This window comes from Haliaeetus albicilla, chromosome 18 (genome assembly GCF_947461875.1).
Source record: "Haliaeetus albicilla chromosome 18, bHalAlb1.1, whole genome shotgun sequence".
NCBI classification, from domain to species: domain Eukaryota; kingdom Metazoa; phylum Chordata; class Aves; order Accipitriformes; family Accipitridae; genus Haliaeetus; species Haliaeetus albicilla.
The window spans coordinates 30,113,418-30,125,597 of NC_091500.1; the positions used below are offsets into that span (position 1 = coordinate 30,113,418).

A 12,180-nucleotide genomic window follows, 5' to 3' on the forward strand; every position below is an offset into this window, starting at 1 on the left:
ACAGCCCAGCCCTGTCACACGGGATGGCTTGGCACCCTGAGGGGTGACAGCCCAGCTTGGGGGGTGACCCAGCACCCCGAAAGGGTGACTCTCCCGCCTGAGGGTGACCCAACAGCCTGATGGGTGACAGCTGAGCTTGAGGGGTGACCCAGCCAGGTGACAGTGGGACTCGCACCCCCAAACCTGTCCCCCCAAGGGGACACTGAGCCGCCTGTGCCGTGGCACCAAGCCCCCACACTGACCATCGCTGCTGGCTCACACTGCCACCAGTTCAAACCAGTGACTCCCAGTCTGGCTGCCCACTTCCCCCAGCCAACAGCCGCCAGCTCAACCCTCGCTCAGGCTGGGAAGGGTTAAAATCATAGAGCTGAGTGGGGAGCCGGTTCGGGAGCTGGGGGTCCCTCCTGCCTGGGGCGGTCCCCAATGGAGGGGGGGGCAATGGGTGCCCCCATTTCCCTCACGTGTGTGTCCCCTCGGTGGCTTCATCCAGCTGCAAACATCTGGTGGGAGAGTTTGGGGGGGCTGGAGGGCCCTGACTCTCAGGCCAATGCCCCCCCAGCTGCCAACGTCTGGTTGAATTGGGGTGCTGGGGGAGGGGGCACTGGCACCCCCCCTATTTTGTCCTGTCACCCCCTCCAGCTGCAAGCACTTGATAGGGTGTTTTGGGGGTGCAGAGGGAGCTGTGTCCCCCCCCCCCAGATGTCAATATTTGGCACCAGGCAGGGGAGGGAGGGCAAAAGACCCCCCCGCCCCCCAACGAGCCCCCCCCAGCCACAAACCCCCAGCACCAGCGGGACCCCGAGGAGGGCTCCGTTCCCCCCAGTGCCCCCACAAAGCCGGACACATCACAGGAGGGGACACCCCAGCCCCCACCCAGACACACAGGGGTAGGGGGGGGACACCCCAAAACTCCCCCCAACCCAGGCTCGTCCCGCTGCCGAGCCCAGGCCCGCAATGGTGGCCCCCCCCCGCTCCTCCCGCACCCCTTGGCCATACCCCCCTGGAGGGGGGATGTCCGTTCCCCGTGGCAGGGTGGGGGGAACAAATTTGGGGTCAGTGGCGGGGGGTCGAAGCCCCCCGACCATAGAGCTGCGCCATCCGGCAGCCGGCGGGAGCCGAGGGCGGCCATGCGGGAAGGCCCTTCCGCTCGCGGCCTCCCCGCTCCCCGCTCCCGCTCCAGCCCACCCATCGCTCCCCACCGCCACCCCCCCGGGCCCCCACGGCCCCCCGGCCAGGCCGGCCGCAGCGGTGAGTCGGGGCCAGGGACCCCCCCCTAAAAAGAAGGGCAGACAGGCCCCCCCCTCTTTTTCCCCTTCCCGGTGCCCCCCGAGATGGCGGCGATGCTCGGGGCAGAGTCGGGGGGGGGGGTAGTGTAGCCCTCCCCCCCCCAAACCTTGGGGGGCCCCTCCATGAGAGGGGTGGGGAGCATGGCGGGGGGGGATGCTGTTGGGATGGGGAGGGGGATGCTTCAAGCCCCAACCCATGGCCTTGATGCCCCCCCTCCCCAGCATCAAGAGGGGAAACTGAGGCATGGAGGTGTTCGGGACCCCCCTTGGGGTGCAGCCGGGACCCCCCCGGGGGTGCCCCCATGTCACCCCATCTCTTTGCCTGCTCCTTCTCACCGCCCCGGGCAGGGTCCCCCCGTCTGAGTGTGCTGGGACAGCGGCGATGGACGCGGAGGGGGAGCCGTCCACCCGGGACCCCCGGGACCCCCAGGACGCCGAGCTGCCGGAGGGGACCTCCGCAGGTGAGCCCCCCCAAAGCGGCACCTGGCCACAGTGAGGGGCTCGGCCGAGGTGTCCCCATGCGGCGTGTCCCCGTGGCATTGTGGGGAGTGGGGTGGGGAGTCCTTTTTGGGGGTCCCCCGTGGACCTGCCCCGACCCAGCTATGTGGGGATACCCTGACCTTGTGGCATGGGGATCCCCCAATCCTGGAGGGTGGGGGGGACCCTGATGCCGGAGGGTGTGGGTGTCCCACTCCCATGGTATGGGGATACCCTGATCCCAGGATATGGGGTGTCCCAGGGATGTGGGGTTATCCTATTTCCATGGCACGGGGATACCACGATCCCACAGCACAGGGATACCCCAGTCCTGGGGTGTAGGGATGTCCCATTCCCATGGCATGGGTGTACCCCAATCCCAGCGTATGGGGGTATGACAATTCCACAGCATGGGGTTACCCCAGTCTTGGGGTGCAGGGATGTGCTATTCCCATGGCATGGGGGTATCCTGATCCCTTGGCGTAGGGATGCCTTGATCCTATAAGGAGAAGATGCTCTGGTCCTGGGGTGCAGGTGTCCTGGTCTCGTAGCAGGGGGATACCCCGATCCCAGCATGTGGGGATGCGTCAGTCCCTCGGAGTGGGGATACCCCCTTCTCCCGGCATAGGGATACCCCAATCCCTGGGTACAGGGATACCCCAACCCCACAGCATGGAGATGCCCCAATCCTGAGGTGCAGGGATGTGCTGACTGCATGGTATGGGGAAGCCCCAGTTTGGGGGTTCAGGAATGTCCCATTTCTGTGGCACAGGTATGTTCCAATCCCGGGGTGCAGGGGTACCTCATTCCTGTGGCTCTGGGATACCCTGATCTGGGGGTGTAGGGATGTCCTGATCACACAACATGGGAATGCCCTGATTTGAGGGTACAGGGATGCCCCATTGCTTTGGCCTGGGGACACTCTGATCCTGGGGTGCAGGGATGTCCTGATCACACAACATGGGAATGCCCTGATTTGAGGGTACAGGGATGCCCCATTGCTTTGGCCTGGGGACACTCTGATCCTGGGGTGCAGGGATGTCCTGATCACACAACATGGGAATGCCCTGATTTGAGGGTACAGGGATGCCGTGCTCCCACACCATAGGGATGGTCCCAGTCATGGGGTGCAGGGATGTCCTGACCCCACAGTGTGGGGATGCCCTGATCTCGGGGTGCAGGCATGCCCTGATCCTGGGGTGCAGAGATGTCCTGATCCCATGTCATGGTGATGCCCCGATCCTGGGGTGCAGGGATGCCCTGCTCCTGCACCATGGGGTTTCCTAGTACCCCAACTCCAGCCATGGTTTGCAGAGGGAATTTGGGCTCCGAGTCCCCCTCGGTGGTGCCATCCGCACGCATCCTGCCCAGTGCATGAACCTCCTCCTGCCCCCCGAGCCTGGACACTTGTCCTTGGGGTGGGATGGGGTGGGTTGGTGGGGACACACAGAGGGCTGAGCTGGGAGTTAAACCAGGGCTTGGGAGCAGGACAGGGGTGTCACTGCTGTCCCCAAACCAGAGAGGGGACAGGGAAGCAGGAAAAGGGATGGAGGGGGGGCAGCAGGGATGGGGAAGGGACAGAGGGGCTGGAGAAGGGGAAGAGGGAATGGAGCAGGTATCAATGGGATGGAGAAGGGGACAAGGGGATGGGGAAGGGATAGAGGGGACAGAGAGATGAAGAAGGGGCAAAAGGGATGGAGAAGGGGCAAAAAGGGTGGAGAAGGGACTGACTGGACAGAGAAGGTGCCAATGGGACGGGAAAGGCTCAGTGGGACACAGCCCTGGGCCCATCCCCTTGCCCTCGGTGCCACCCATCCCCACGCCGTCCCGCCGGTGCCCAGCTCTCCTCTCCCCGCAGCCCACCCCAGCCCACCAGCCTCCGGCAGTGAGCCACCTGGCCGCCCGGCGAGGCCGCGACGGAAAGCGCCGGCACGTCGACCGGCCAAAACGCCGGGACACCCGGGGGGCCTGGGACCGCTGAAGGAGCTGCTGGGGCTCCGGGGGGGTCGCCTGCGCCCCACCATCTGCAGCGAGTGCGGGAAGGGTTTCAGCCGCAGCTCGGACCTGGCACGTCACCAGATCACCCACACCGGTGAGAAGCCCTACACCTGCGGTGCCTGCGGCAAAGGCTTCAGCCAAAACTCCAACCTGGTCACCCACCAACGTATCCACACCGGCGAAAAGCCCTACGCCTGCGGCGCTTGCGGCAAACGGTTCAGTGAGAGCTCGGCCCTCATCCAGCATCAGCGGACCCACACCGGCGAGAAACCCTATAGCTGCGGCGAGTGCGGGAAACGCTTCAGCGTCAGCTCCAACCTCATCCGTCACCGCCGCACCCACACCGATGAGAAGCCCTACATCTGTGGGGAGTGCGGGGACGGCTTTCGCCACAAGTCCCAGCTCCATCGGCATCAGAAGCTTCATGCCGCGTGATGGGGATGGGGACACCGGGATGGGGACGGGGATGCCGGGATGGAGATAGAGGGATGGGGATGCAAGGGTGGGGATGGGTTTTGGGGTGTATCCCCAGCAAGGGGGACTGGCATTGCCCTGGCAAGGGCTGGGGACTGCAGCGGCCGGGAACAGGGCTGGATGCTCCCACAGCGGAGCCGGGGTTCGGCACCTGCACCCCAAGCACCCCCAAAGCCAAGGAGGGTTGTGGGGGGGTGGGTACAGGGTTGGGGCGCACGGGTCTGCCGATGAGATCAATAAAAGGTCCCTGAGCAGCGGAGTTTGCTGAGCATCGTCCTGCCATGCGGTTCCAGGGACACCCCCGGCAGCGTCACCCCTAGGGGACGAGGCGACGGTTGTGGCGGTGGTGGCACGACTCCGGTGACGCCAACGCCACCGTGGAAAGGTTTTTCCCATCCTCCTGGTTGGGGCTGGAGCGGAGCCGGGTGCCGCAGCGCCAGGTGCCCCGCGGGGACGGCTCCCACGCCGGCTGCCGCCACGCGCCCGCACGCGCCACCCAACCTCCCCAGGGCAGGGATGGGGACGGGGACCCGCTGCTCCCCACCCTTGCACCCCCAGACCCTCCTGGGGGCTGCAGGGTCTCAGCGGGGCAGTGGTGGTGGGGTGCAGAAGGGGATGCCGAAGGCACCCCAAAACCCTGACGCCCAGGGCTGGTGCTGAGCTCGTCTCAATCCCGTTAATGAAGGCGCCGGCCTCGTTGCATAATTTCCAACCATTTTTTTGCTGGAGCAGGGCGGGGCGGGGGGGGGGAGGAATGCACGAGGTTGGAGCTGGAGCCATTACACAAAGTGGGGGGGCTAGGGGGGGTCTGGCTGCTCATTTCCCCCCCGCCATCTCCCCCAAAAATGAGCCTTGTGTACTCCCCCCAAATCCTCCTGCCCGGGAATGTTTTCCAAGCGGAGCAGGGAAAAAAAAAACAAACCCGAATCCACCATTCCCTGTCACCGAAGGGGCCGAGCCCCCTCGTCCTCCCCACCAGGATCCATCGCTCGGCTGTGGGGTTTGAGGGTGTCGTGGTTGGGGGACCCCCCTTCCAAGGTTTCACCCCTATTTTTGCTCGCCGAGTGGAAAAAAGCATCCGGCTCGCGGCGAGGCGGCAGCAGGGCCGGGGGAATGGGATGACGCTGGGACCTTCCTGTTCCCGGCCTCCCCCGAACGCCAGCCTCGCGCTCGGGGGCCAGCGCCAGCCCTCGCACCCCCAAACCCCTCACCAGGGACCCCCCAAACCCTTCACCATCCCCTCCCAGACCCCATCGCACCACCCCATCCTTCGGCCTCGGAGAGGTGAGTCGAAGGCCGGCGGGTGTTGCGGGAAGGGGGGGGGAATGACACACATGGATGAGCCACTGTCCTTGGGGTTGGCTGGTGGGGGGGGGACGACAGGAGATTGGGAAGCCCCCCAAAAAAATGGGACACCCCCCCATCTTGGGTTGGGGCTGGGGGGAGCTGCTGGGGGGGGGGGCAGGGAAGCGGTGGTGGTTGGGGGGGGGTCCTGGTGCTTCGGCTTTTCTTTGTGCCTTGCGCTCCCGGCGCTGCGGCCCCCACCCCAAAAATAAATGGGGGCGGGGGGAACTGAGGAAGGGAGAGGGGATGGAGGGGCAAAGGTGGGGGGCTGGGGGCTGCATCGGCCTTGCAGCACCCATGCCCCCTCCCGGGGCGATGTGCAAGCCCCCTTACCCCCCAGATGCAGGTGGGGGGCTTGGCATTCCTCCCCCAGACCCATTTGCCCCCCCCCCGGAATGGGCCAGTTCACGTGGGAAGTGGCTCCAGCCCCTCATTCTCACTCTCCACCAATTTGGGGGGGCCCAGTTTAGGGTCAAAGGACACATGGGGGTCCAGCGGGATTGCTGTTCCATGCCTCAGTTTCCCCCACTGTGGGGTGCGGGGGTGGCACTGGGCTGGAAATTCATCTTTTTCAGCCCATTTAGACCCCAAAGTGCCACAGGCCCACCCCAAAATCCCTGAGCAGGGCCCCGAGTGCTGGCAGGCAGAGCTGAGGGTCTTGAGTGTGGGGAGGGGTCCCTGGGAGAGGACTGGCACCCCCCCGACACCCTCGGGGGGGCATTTGGGTGCTGTGTGCCCTGAGCACCTGGGGCGGGGGTGAGGCAAGTTCCTAGGGGGTCACTGGGCACCTTTGGGGTGCACTGGGCAACCTGAGGGGTGCACTGGGCAGCTTTGGTTGGGCACTGGGCAACCTGGGGGGTGCACTGGGCAGCTTTGGAGGGGGGGGTGCGCCCCTTTGGGGTGCCCCAGGCATTTGAGGGGGTCACAGACACCTTTGGGGTGCACCACACTCTATGGCAGGAGGGGCGGGTGGCTTTGGGGTGCACCGGGCACCAATGGGGCACCCTGGGGGGGGTGATTGTGGGCACCTTCCGGGTGCACTGGGCATGCTGAATGGGGGGGTGCAGGCATTTTTGGGGTACACCAGGCTTCCTGAAGGGGTGTGGGCATCTTCAGATGCAGCGGGCACCTCCAGGGCTCCCCAAGGGAGAACTGTGAGCAACTTTGGGGTGCACGGGGCACCCTGGGGGGGATGTAGGCAACTTTGGGGTACACTGAGCATCTTTGGGGGGGTACAGGCAATGCTAGGGGACCCTGGGAGGGGGGTACAGGCACCTTTAGGGTGCAGCTAGCAGCCTAGGGGGAAAGCAGGCACTTTTTGGGGTGCACTAGGCACCCCAGGAGAAGGGTACAGGCACGGCAGGGGTGCACTGGGCATCTTGGGGAGGGGCGCAGGTTCTTTTGGGGTACACCGGGCATCTTTGGGGAGGTAGAGGCAGCAACGGAGCACCCTGGGAGGGGGGTACAGGCGCTTCTGGGGTGCAGTGGTCATCGTGGGGGGGATGCAGGCACTTTTAGGGTGCAGGAGGCACCCTGGGAGGGGGGGTACAGGCACCGCTGGGGTGCCCCGAGCACCCTGGAGAGGAGGATGCAGCCACTTTTGGGGTGCATTGGGCACCCCAGGAGAGCAGTACAGGCACCTTAGGGGTGAATTAGGAATCCTGGGGGGGGGGGTGTGTGCAGGCAGCTTTAGGGTGCCCTAGGCACCCCCGGAGGGGGGGGTACGGGCACTTTTGGGGTGCAGCGAGCATCCTGGGTGGTGGGGAGGGTGCTTTTGGGGGGCTGCGGGCACCCTGGCGACGCACACCCGCACCCGGGGGGGTCGCTCCGCGATGCCGTGGGGGGTCTCTGCGGCTCGCCCCCCCCTCCCCTCGGCGGGGGCCGGGCCCGCGCGGAGCCGCCGCCCCCTCGGGCCGGGCGGGCGGCGGAAGCGGCGGAGGCGCCGCCGCGCCGGGGCCGGTGAGCGCGGGGGGACACGGGGAGGGGGGGGCAGCGGCGGGGCCGCCCCCCTCCCGGCCCCGGGGATGCTCGGGGGTCCCCGCGCCTCTCCCCCCCCCAACCGGGTCCCCTCCGCCGGTTCCCTCCGGCCAAAATGGCCCCGGCCGCCGCCCGGCACCGGCCCCCCCCCCCCCCGCCCCGGGCTGTGAGGGCTCAGGGACCCCCCCGGGACGGATCCACACCCCCCCCGGTGCTGCAGGACCCCCGAACGGAGCGGGGGGGGGGTGGGAGACGACTCGTTCGGGAGCAAAACGGCGGGGGAAGCACCCCGGAGAGGCGGGGGCGGGGGATGCGCAAGGGCTAAGGGGAGGTTGCAGCCCCCCCAGTCCTGGGGGGTGGGGGGCAGATCCATAGGGTGGGGGACAAGTGCCCCCCCCCCAGCTGCAGGGCCATAACTACCCGTGTCCGTGTGCCCCCCCCCCCCCCCGATCTCAGGAGCCAACGCCAGGGCAAAGCAGCAGGGCCAAGTCCAGAGAAACAGCGGGACCCCCAGACCCCCCCGGGAGCCCAGGTAATGCGGCGGAATGGGGCCCCGGAGGGATTTGGGGGGGGGGGGGGCACGAAGGGATTTGGGGTCACATAGAGGGAATTGTGGGGGCATGAAGGGATTTGGGGTCGCACAAAGGGATTTTGGGGCAGCACAAGGGGATTTGGTGTGGCACAGTGGGATTTGGGGGCGGCATGATGGGACCTGGGGTGGCACAAGGGGATTTGGGGCAGCGGAGAGGGATATGGGGCAGCAGAAGGGGATCTGGGATGGCATGAAGGGACCTGGGGCCCCCCCAGCAGCTCTGAGCCCAGCTCCCGCATGCTCCGGTGTGGCCTGAGCACACAGGAACTGGCCCCATGGCGCAACAGGAAACGAGATGCAAATTGTCATCAGGGAGGAGGAATTCAGGATGAGTTTCTGGAGCCTGAGGGGGGGGGTCTCAGGCCAGGGAGGGGGGTGGTGGGGGTGGTCCCATGTCAGGTGGGGTAGCTCAGGGTTCCCCACTGCCCTGCAGGACACCGGGGTCCGCCGGCCGCCCCCATGGAGCAGGAGGAGCCCTGCGTGGTGGAGCTGCACGACTCGGACGAGGGGGACATGGTCCGGAGGGTCTACATTGGTGAGGAGGGGGCGAGGGTGGGCTGGGGAGGGGGGACCCAGCTCTGGAGGGGGGGACGCCTGTCCCCGGGGTGGGGGGTGCCAGCCCCCTCCCCAGCCTCTCTACCCACCCCCGCAGCCGACGATGGCATCGTGAGCGATTGCGAGGACGAGGTCCTGCCCCACGAGATCATCCAGACCGTCATCCCCCACAGCCCCCTAGCCCCCAAAAGCAAGAAACGAGGAGGGCAGCCCAGCTCCGGTGCCGCGACGTCGGCAGGGGGCTACGGTGAGGAGGAAGAGGGGGAGGGCGTGGGGGGACGGCACCGGGGTGGCCGTCAGCGCCCCTTTATCTGCAACGAGTGCGGGAAGAGCTTCAGCCACTGGTCGAAGCTGCTGCGGCATCAGCGGACTCACACCGGGGAACGGCCCAGCACCTGTGGGGAGTGCGGCAAGAGCTTCAGCCAAAACTCGCACCTGGTTCAGCACCGTCGGACGCACACCGGGGAGAAGCCATATCGCTGCGGGGACTGCGGCAAGAGCTTCAGCTGGAGCTCCAACCTCATCCAACACCAGCGCATCCACACCGGGGAGAAGCCCTACACCTGTGGGCAGTGCGGCAAGAGCTTCACCCAAAGCAAGAACCTCATCAAGCACCAACGCACCCACTCGGGCGCCCGGCCCCACCGCTGCGGGCAGTGTGGCCGCGGCTTTGCCCAGAGCACCAACCTGCTGAAGCATCAGCGGGTTCACGCTGCCCGCGGCCAGCCCTCACCCTGCCCAGAGTGCGGGCAGAGCTGCCGTGACGGTGCTGAGCTGGAGCGTCACCGAGCGCAGGCTCACGGCCATGAGCCCTACATCTGCGTGGAGTGCGGGGAGAGCTTCGCCAAGAGTGCCACACTCAACCGCCACAAGCGCGTCCACAAGCCCCTCTTTGTCCGCTGAGACCGGCTGGGGGGACACGAGGGGGGACGCACGGACTGCGCTGCGGGCAGGGGGACGAGGTGACGCCAAGCCACGCCGGACACCGTTGTGGTTTGTGTGGCCCCTAACGGACACAGGCTGGACCTCGGTGACCCCCTCATAGGGGATGGACCCTATAGATGTATATACTGGGGTTGGGGGTGGGGGGCGGGACGGACACACGTAGGGTAGAAGCCATGGGGCACCACCAGGCAGACCCTGCGCTGGGGGAGCGAAGCGCGGCTGGATGGGGCCTTGGCCATGGAATAAAGTTGTTCTGTTTGGGGGAAGGTGGATTATTTTGTCTCAGGGGGGTAAAAAGCCCCACAGGGGTGTTGGGGGGGACCTAGCTGAGGCCTTGCAAAGTTGGGCGAGAGAGGCTGGAGATGGAGGGAGCAGCGGGATTCCTGGGATAAGGCTGCCCCAAGTCGCGTGGCCACAGACCTGGCAGAGCCCCCCCCAACGCCACCCCCAAAAGCACCCCGCTTTGAGAAGTCAATTCATTTATTCCGCACCGCGGCAGCAAGATGCTGCCTACAAAAAGTGGGGGCTGGTGCTGCCGGGCACCATGGGGGTGGAAAGAGGCGCTGGAGAACCAGGACAGAGAGAGCCAGGATGGGGTCGGGGGCTGCGCTGCACCCCACGGCTCCCTCCAGCCTCGGCTCCCATCCCAGCGGCAATGGCGAGGAGGGGGGCCTGTGAGGCTGAAGGCTAAGCCTTGGTGGTCGCACCCTGCGTGGCTCCCAAGGCCGTGAGCTGCTGGATCTTCTGGCTCATCATTTCCACCACGGCTGCAGGGAGAGAAGGGGGCTGGGGAGTCGGGGGAGGCTTCTGGGGGTGCCCCCCAAGAGCGAGGAGGGAGCCAGCTGCTTACCCTGCTTCATAGCATGTTTCTCCTGCAGTGCTGGCTGGATCTTCTCCATCTGCTTCGTCAGGAAGTCGATTTTCCGCTTGAAAAAGTCTCGGGCGTCATCTGCTGTCTGAGGGAAGGGGCAGCAAGGGAGTTAAGGGGGGCCTCCATGACACAAACATGGGGAGCAGTTCCCCAGGAAAGGCACCGAGCCACCCCCCCAAACCCGACAGTGTCCCTCACGCACACCCCTCACCTTCTCCACATAGTAGCCAGTTCCGACATCGATCAGGACACGCTCGACATCCGAGAGCTTCCCTGGGACATACATCTGGGAGGGGGTGTTAGGGAAAGCAGGGAACCGGGAGGGTTACACGGCTCTGGCAGGAAAGGCAGGGACAGAGCCTGGGTGTGCCAGGTAGCGGCACCACAGCGTGATGGTGGCGCCACTGGTTTGGCACAAACAGCCCCAAGGGGAGTGAATTTGCGGGGGTGAGAAAGGATACAGAGCTGGTGAGGGGCACCAGCAGGTCCTTCCCTGTGAAAAAGCAAGCAGAGGCGAGTGAGGGGAGCCCACAGGGCCACAACTCAACATCTGGGCAGGGTGTTGTAACATCTGGGCCACTCCAGCAGCCCCCTCAGCCTCTCTGCCGGGCACGAGGTGCCAGAGCCTGGGCCAAAAGAGCTGACACGGGGGCTCTGGGTGGTTTGTTCAGAGCAGGACTTGGTACGTCTCAGCCCTAGGGAGGAAGGAGTGATTTGGGGGAGCAGCCAGGGCCGGCAAAGCCAGGGAAGAGGGTACCGGCCTCTGGGGGCTTGGCACAGCACCCCCTGGTCCAGCTGGGATGGGGGGGATCCCACTCGCCTTCATTGCTCTTGTTGAGCACGTTGAGGCAGTCCTTGGCTTCCACATACTTGGTCTGCACCACCTTGAGCTGAGCAATAGAGGACGAGAGGAACTCCACCTCCTGGCAGAGAGCACAGCCCTGTCAGTGGGGAGAGGGCCCCGGGGCTGGGGGGGGGAGCAGGAGGGAGCCTGGAACAGCCCCAAAGAGCAAGTGCCAGAGCCCCAAGAGATGTCACGGAGGGGGGGCCACAGTCCCACACCCAGCGGTGTCTCCAAGCCAGTGTCACACAGGGTGACATGGGGCTGAAGCACCTCACCCGGTCAGCTCCAGCCTCGTCACCCCCTCAACCCAGCCACCCAGTTTCTACCTCAGTATTCCTCAGAGCCCAGTCTGGTCCAGCACACCTCCCCCAGTTCCAAACAGCTCACTCTGCCTCCACACATGCCCCCCCCGCCCCGAGTCCGGGCCTGTCGCTCCCACCCCAGCTCAGCCTGGTCCCACACATCCCCTCCCACCTCCACAGCCCAGTCTGGTCCAGTATAGCCCCCCCCTCCCCCCGCCCCAGCCCAGTCAGGCCCCACACATCATCCCCCAGCCCCTCCCAGCCCAACGCGTTCCCACACAGCCCCAGGCGGGCGGGCCCGACCCCACAGAGCCCCCCTCGGCCCCACACAGTCCCCCCCGACGCGACCCCACCTGATCCAGCTGCCCCTTGAGCAGCTCCAGCTGCGGCAGCGGCAGCTCCCCCACGTTCACCGTCTGCGCCATCTTGGGCCGCCGCGACGCTCTAGCACCCCTCAGGCCTCTCGCTGCTCCGCCGGACGCGTGCCCCCTAGCGGCCGGCGGCCGGCAGCGCTC

General features: G+C 66.2%; 2 protein-coding genes across 5 annotated transcripts; one reads left to right on the forward strand and one right to left on the reverse strand.

The window, feature by feature from the left end:
- The first annotated feature begins 1,031 nt into the window (after nucleotides 1-1,031).
- On the forward strand, nucleotides 1,032-9,914 carry LOC138689836 (zinc finger protein 853-like). Of its 4 annotated transcripts, none has more exons than XM_069806405.1 (3): nucleotides 1,032-1,248; nucleotides 1,635-1,747; nucleotides 3,622-4,489. In XM_069806405.1, the coding sequence occupies exons 2-3, from the start codon at nucleotides 1,669-1,671 to the stop codon at nucleotides 4,194-4,196; spliced, it is 654 nt and encodes a 217-aa protein (XP_069662506.1). In that variant the 5' UTR covers nucleotides 1,032-1,248; nucleotides 1,635-1,668; the 3' UTR covers nucleotides 4,197-4,489. The 4 variants fall into 4 exon arrangements, with proteins under 4 accessions (XP_069662506.1, XP_069662505.1, XP_069662507.1 ...); XM_069806406.1 differs by lacking the exons at nucleotides 1,032-1,248; nucleotides 1,635-1,747 and adding exons at nucleotides 7,206-7,209; nucleotides 9,004-9,914 and having other exon boundaries at nucleotides 2,829-4,192; XM_069806403.1 differs by lacking the exons at nucleotides 1,032-1,248; nucleotides 1,635-1,747; nucleotides 3,622-4,489 and adding exons at nucleotides 7,941-8,088; nucleotides 8,582-8,683; nucleotides 8,801-9,914.
- Nucleotides 9,915-10,110: 196 nt separating this feature from the next.
- PFDN5 (prefoldin subunit 5) lies at nucleotides 10,111-12,139 on the reverse strand. The gene is made up of 6 exons (XM_069806419.1): nucleotides 12,019-12,139; nucleotides 11,340-11,442; nucleotides 10,981-11,012; nucleotides 10,731-10,805; nucleotides 10,499-10,604; nucleotides 10,111-10,415 (listed from the first exon to the last, which is right to left on the reverse strand). The coding sequence occupies exons 1-6, from the start codon at nucleotides 12,088-12,090 to the stop codon at nucleotides 10,336-10,338; spliced, it is 468 nt and encodes a 155-aa protein (XP_069662520.1). The 5' UTR covers nucleotides 12,091-12,139; the 3' UTR covers nucleotides 10,111-10,335.
- Nucleotides 12,140-12,180: the final 41 nt, after the last annotated feature.

What these genes read in the sequence shown, in the direction of transcription:
- PFDN5 (XM_069806419.1), bottom strand. Translation starts at nt 12,090, where the DNA reads ATGGCGCAGACGGTGAACGTGGGGGAGCTGCCGCTGCCGCAGCTGGAG. An exon ending in GCTCAACAAGAGCAATGAAG is followed by an intron (nt 11,013 to 11,339) that starts GCGAGTGGGATC and finishes GCTTTTTCACAG; the next exon opens with GGAAGGACCTGCTGGTGCCC. An exon ending in CTGGCTACTATGTGGAGAAG is followed by an intron (nt 10,605 to 10,730) that starts GTGAGGGGTGTG and finishes CCCTTCCCTCAG; the next exon opens with ACAGCAGATGACGCCCGAGA.
- LOC138689836 (XM_069806406.1), top strand. Translation starts at nt 3,330, where the DNA reads ATGGGGAAGGGACAGAGGGGCTGGAGAAGGGGAAGAGGGAATGGAGCA.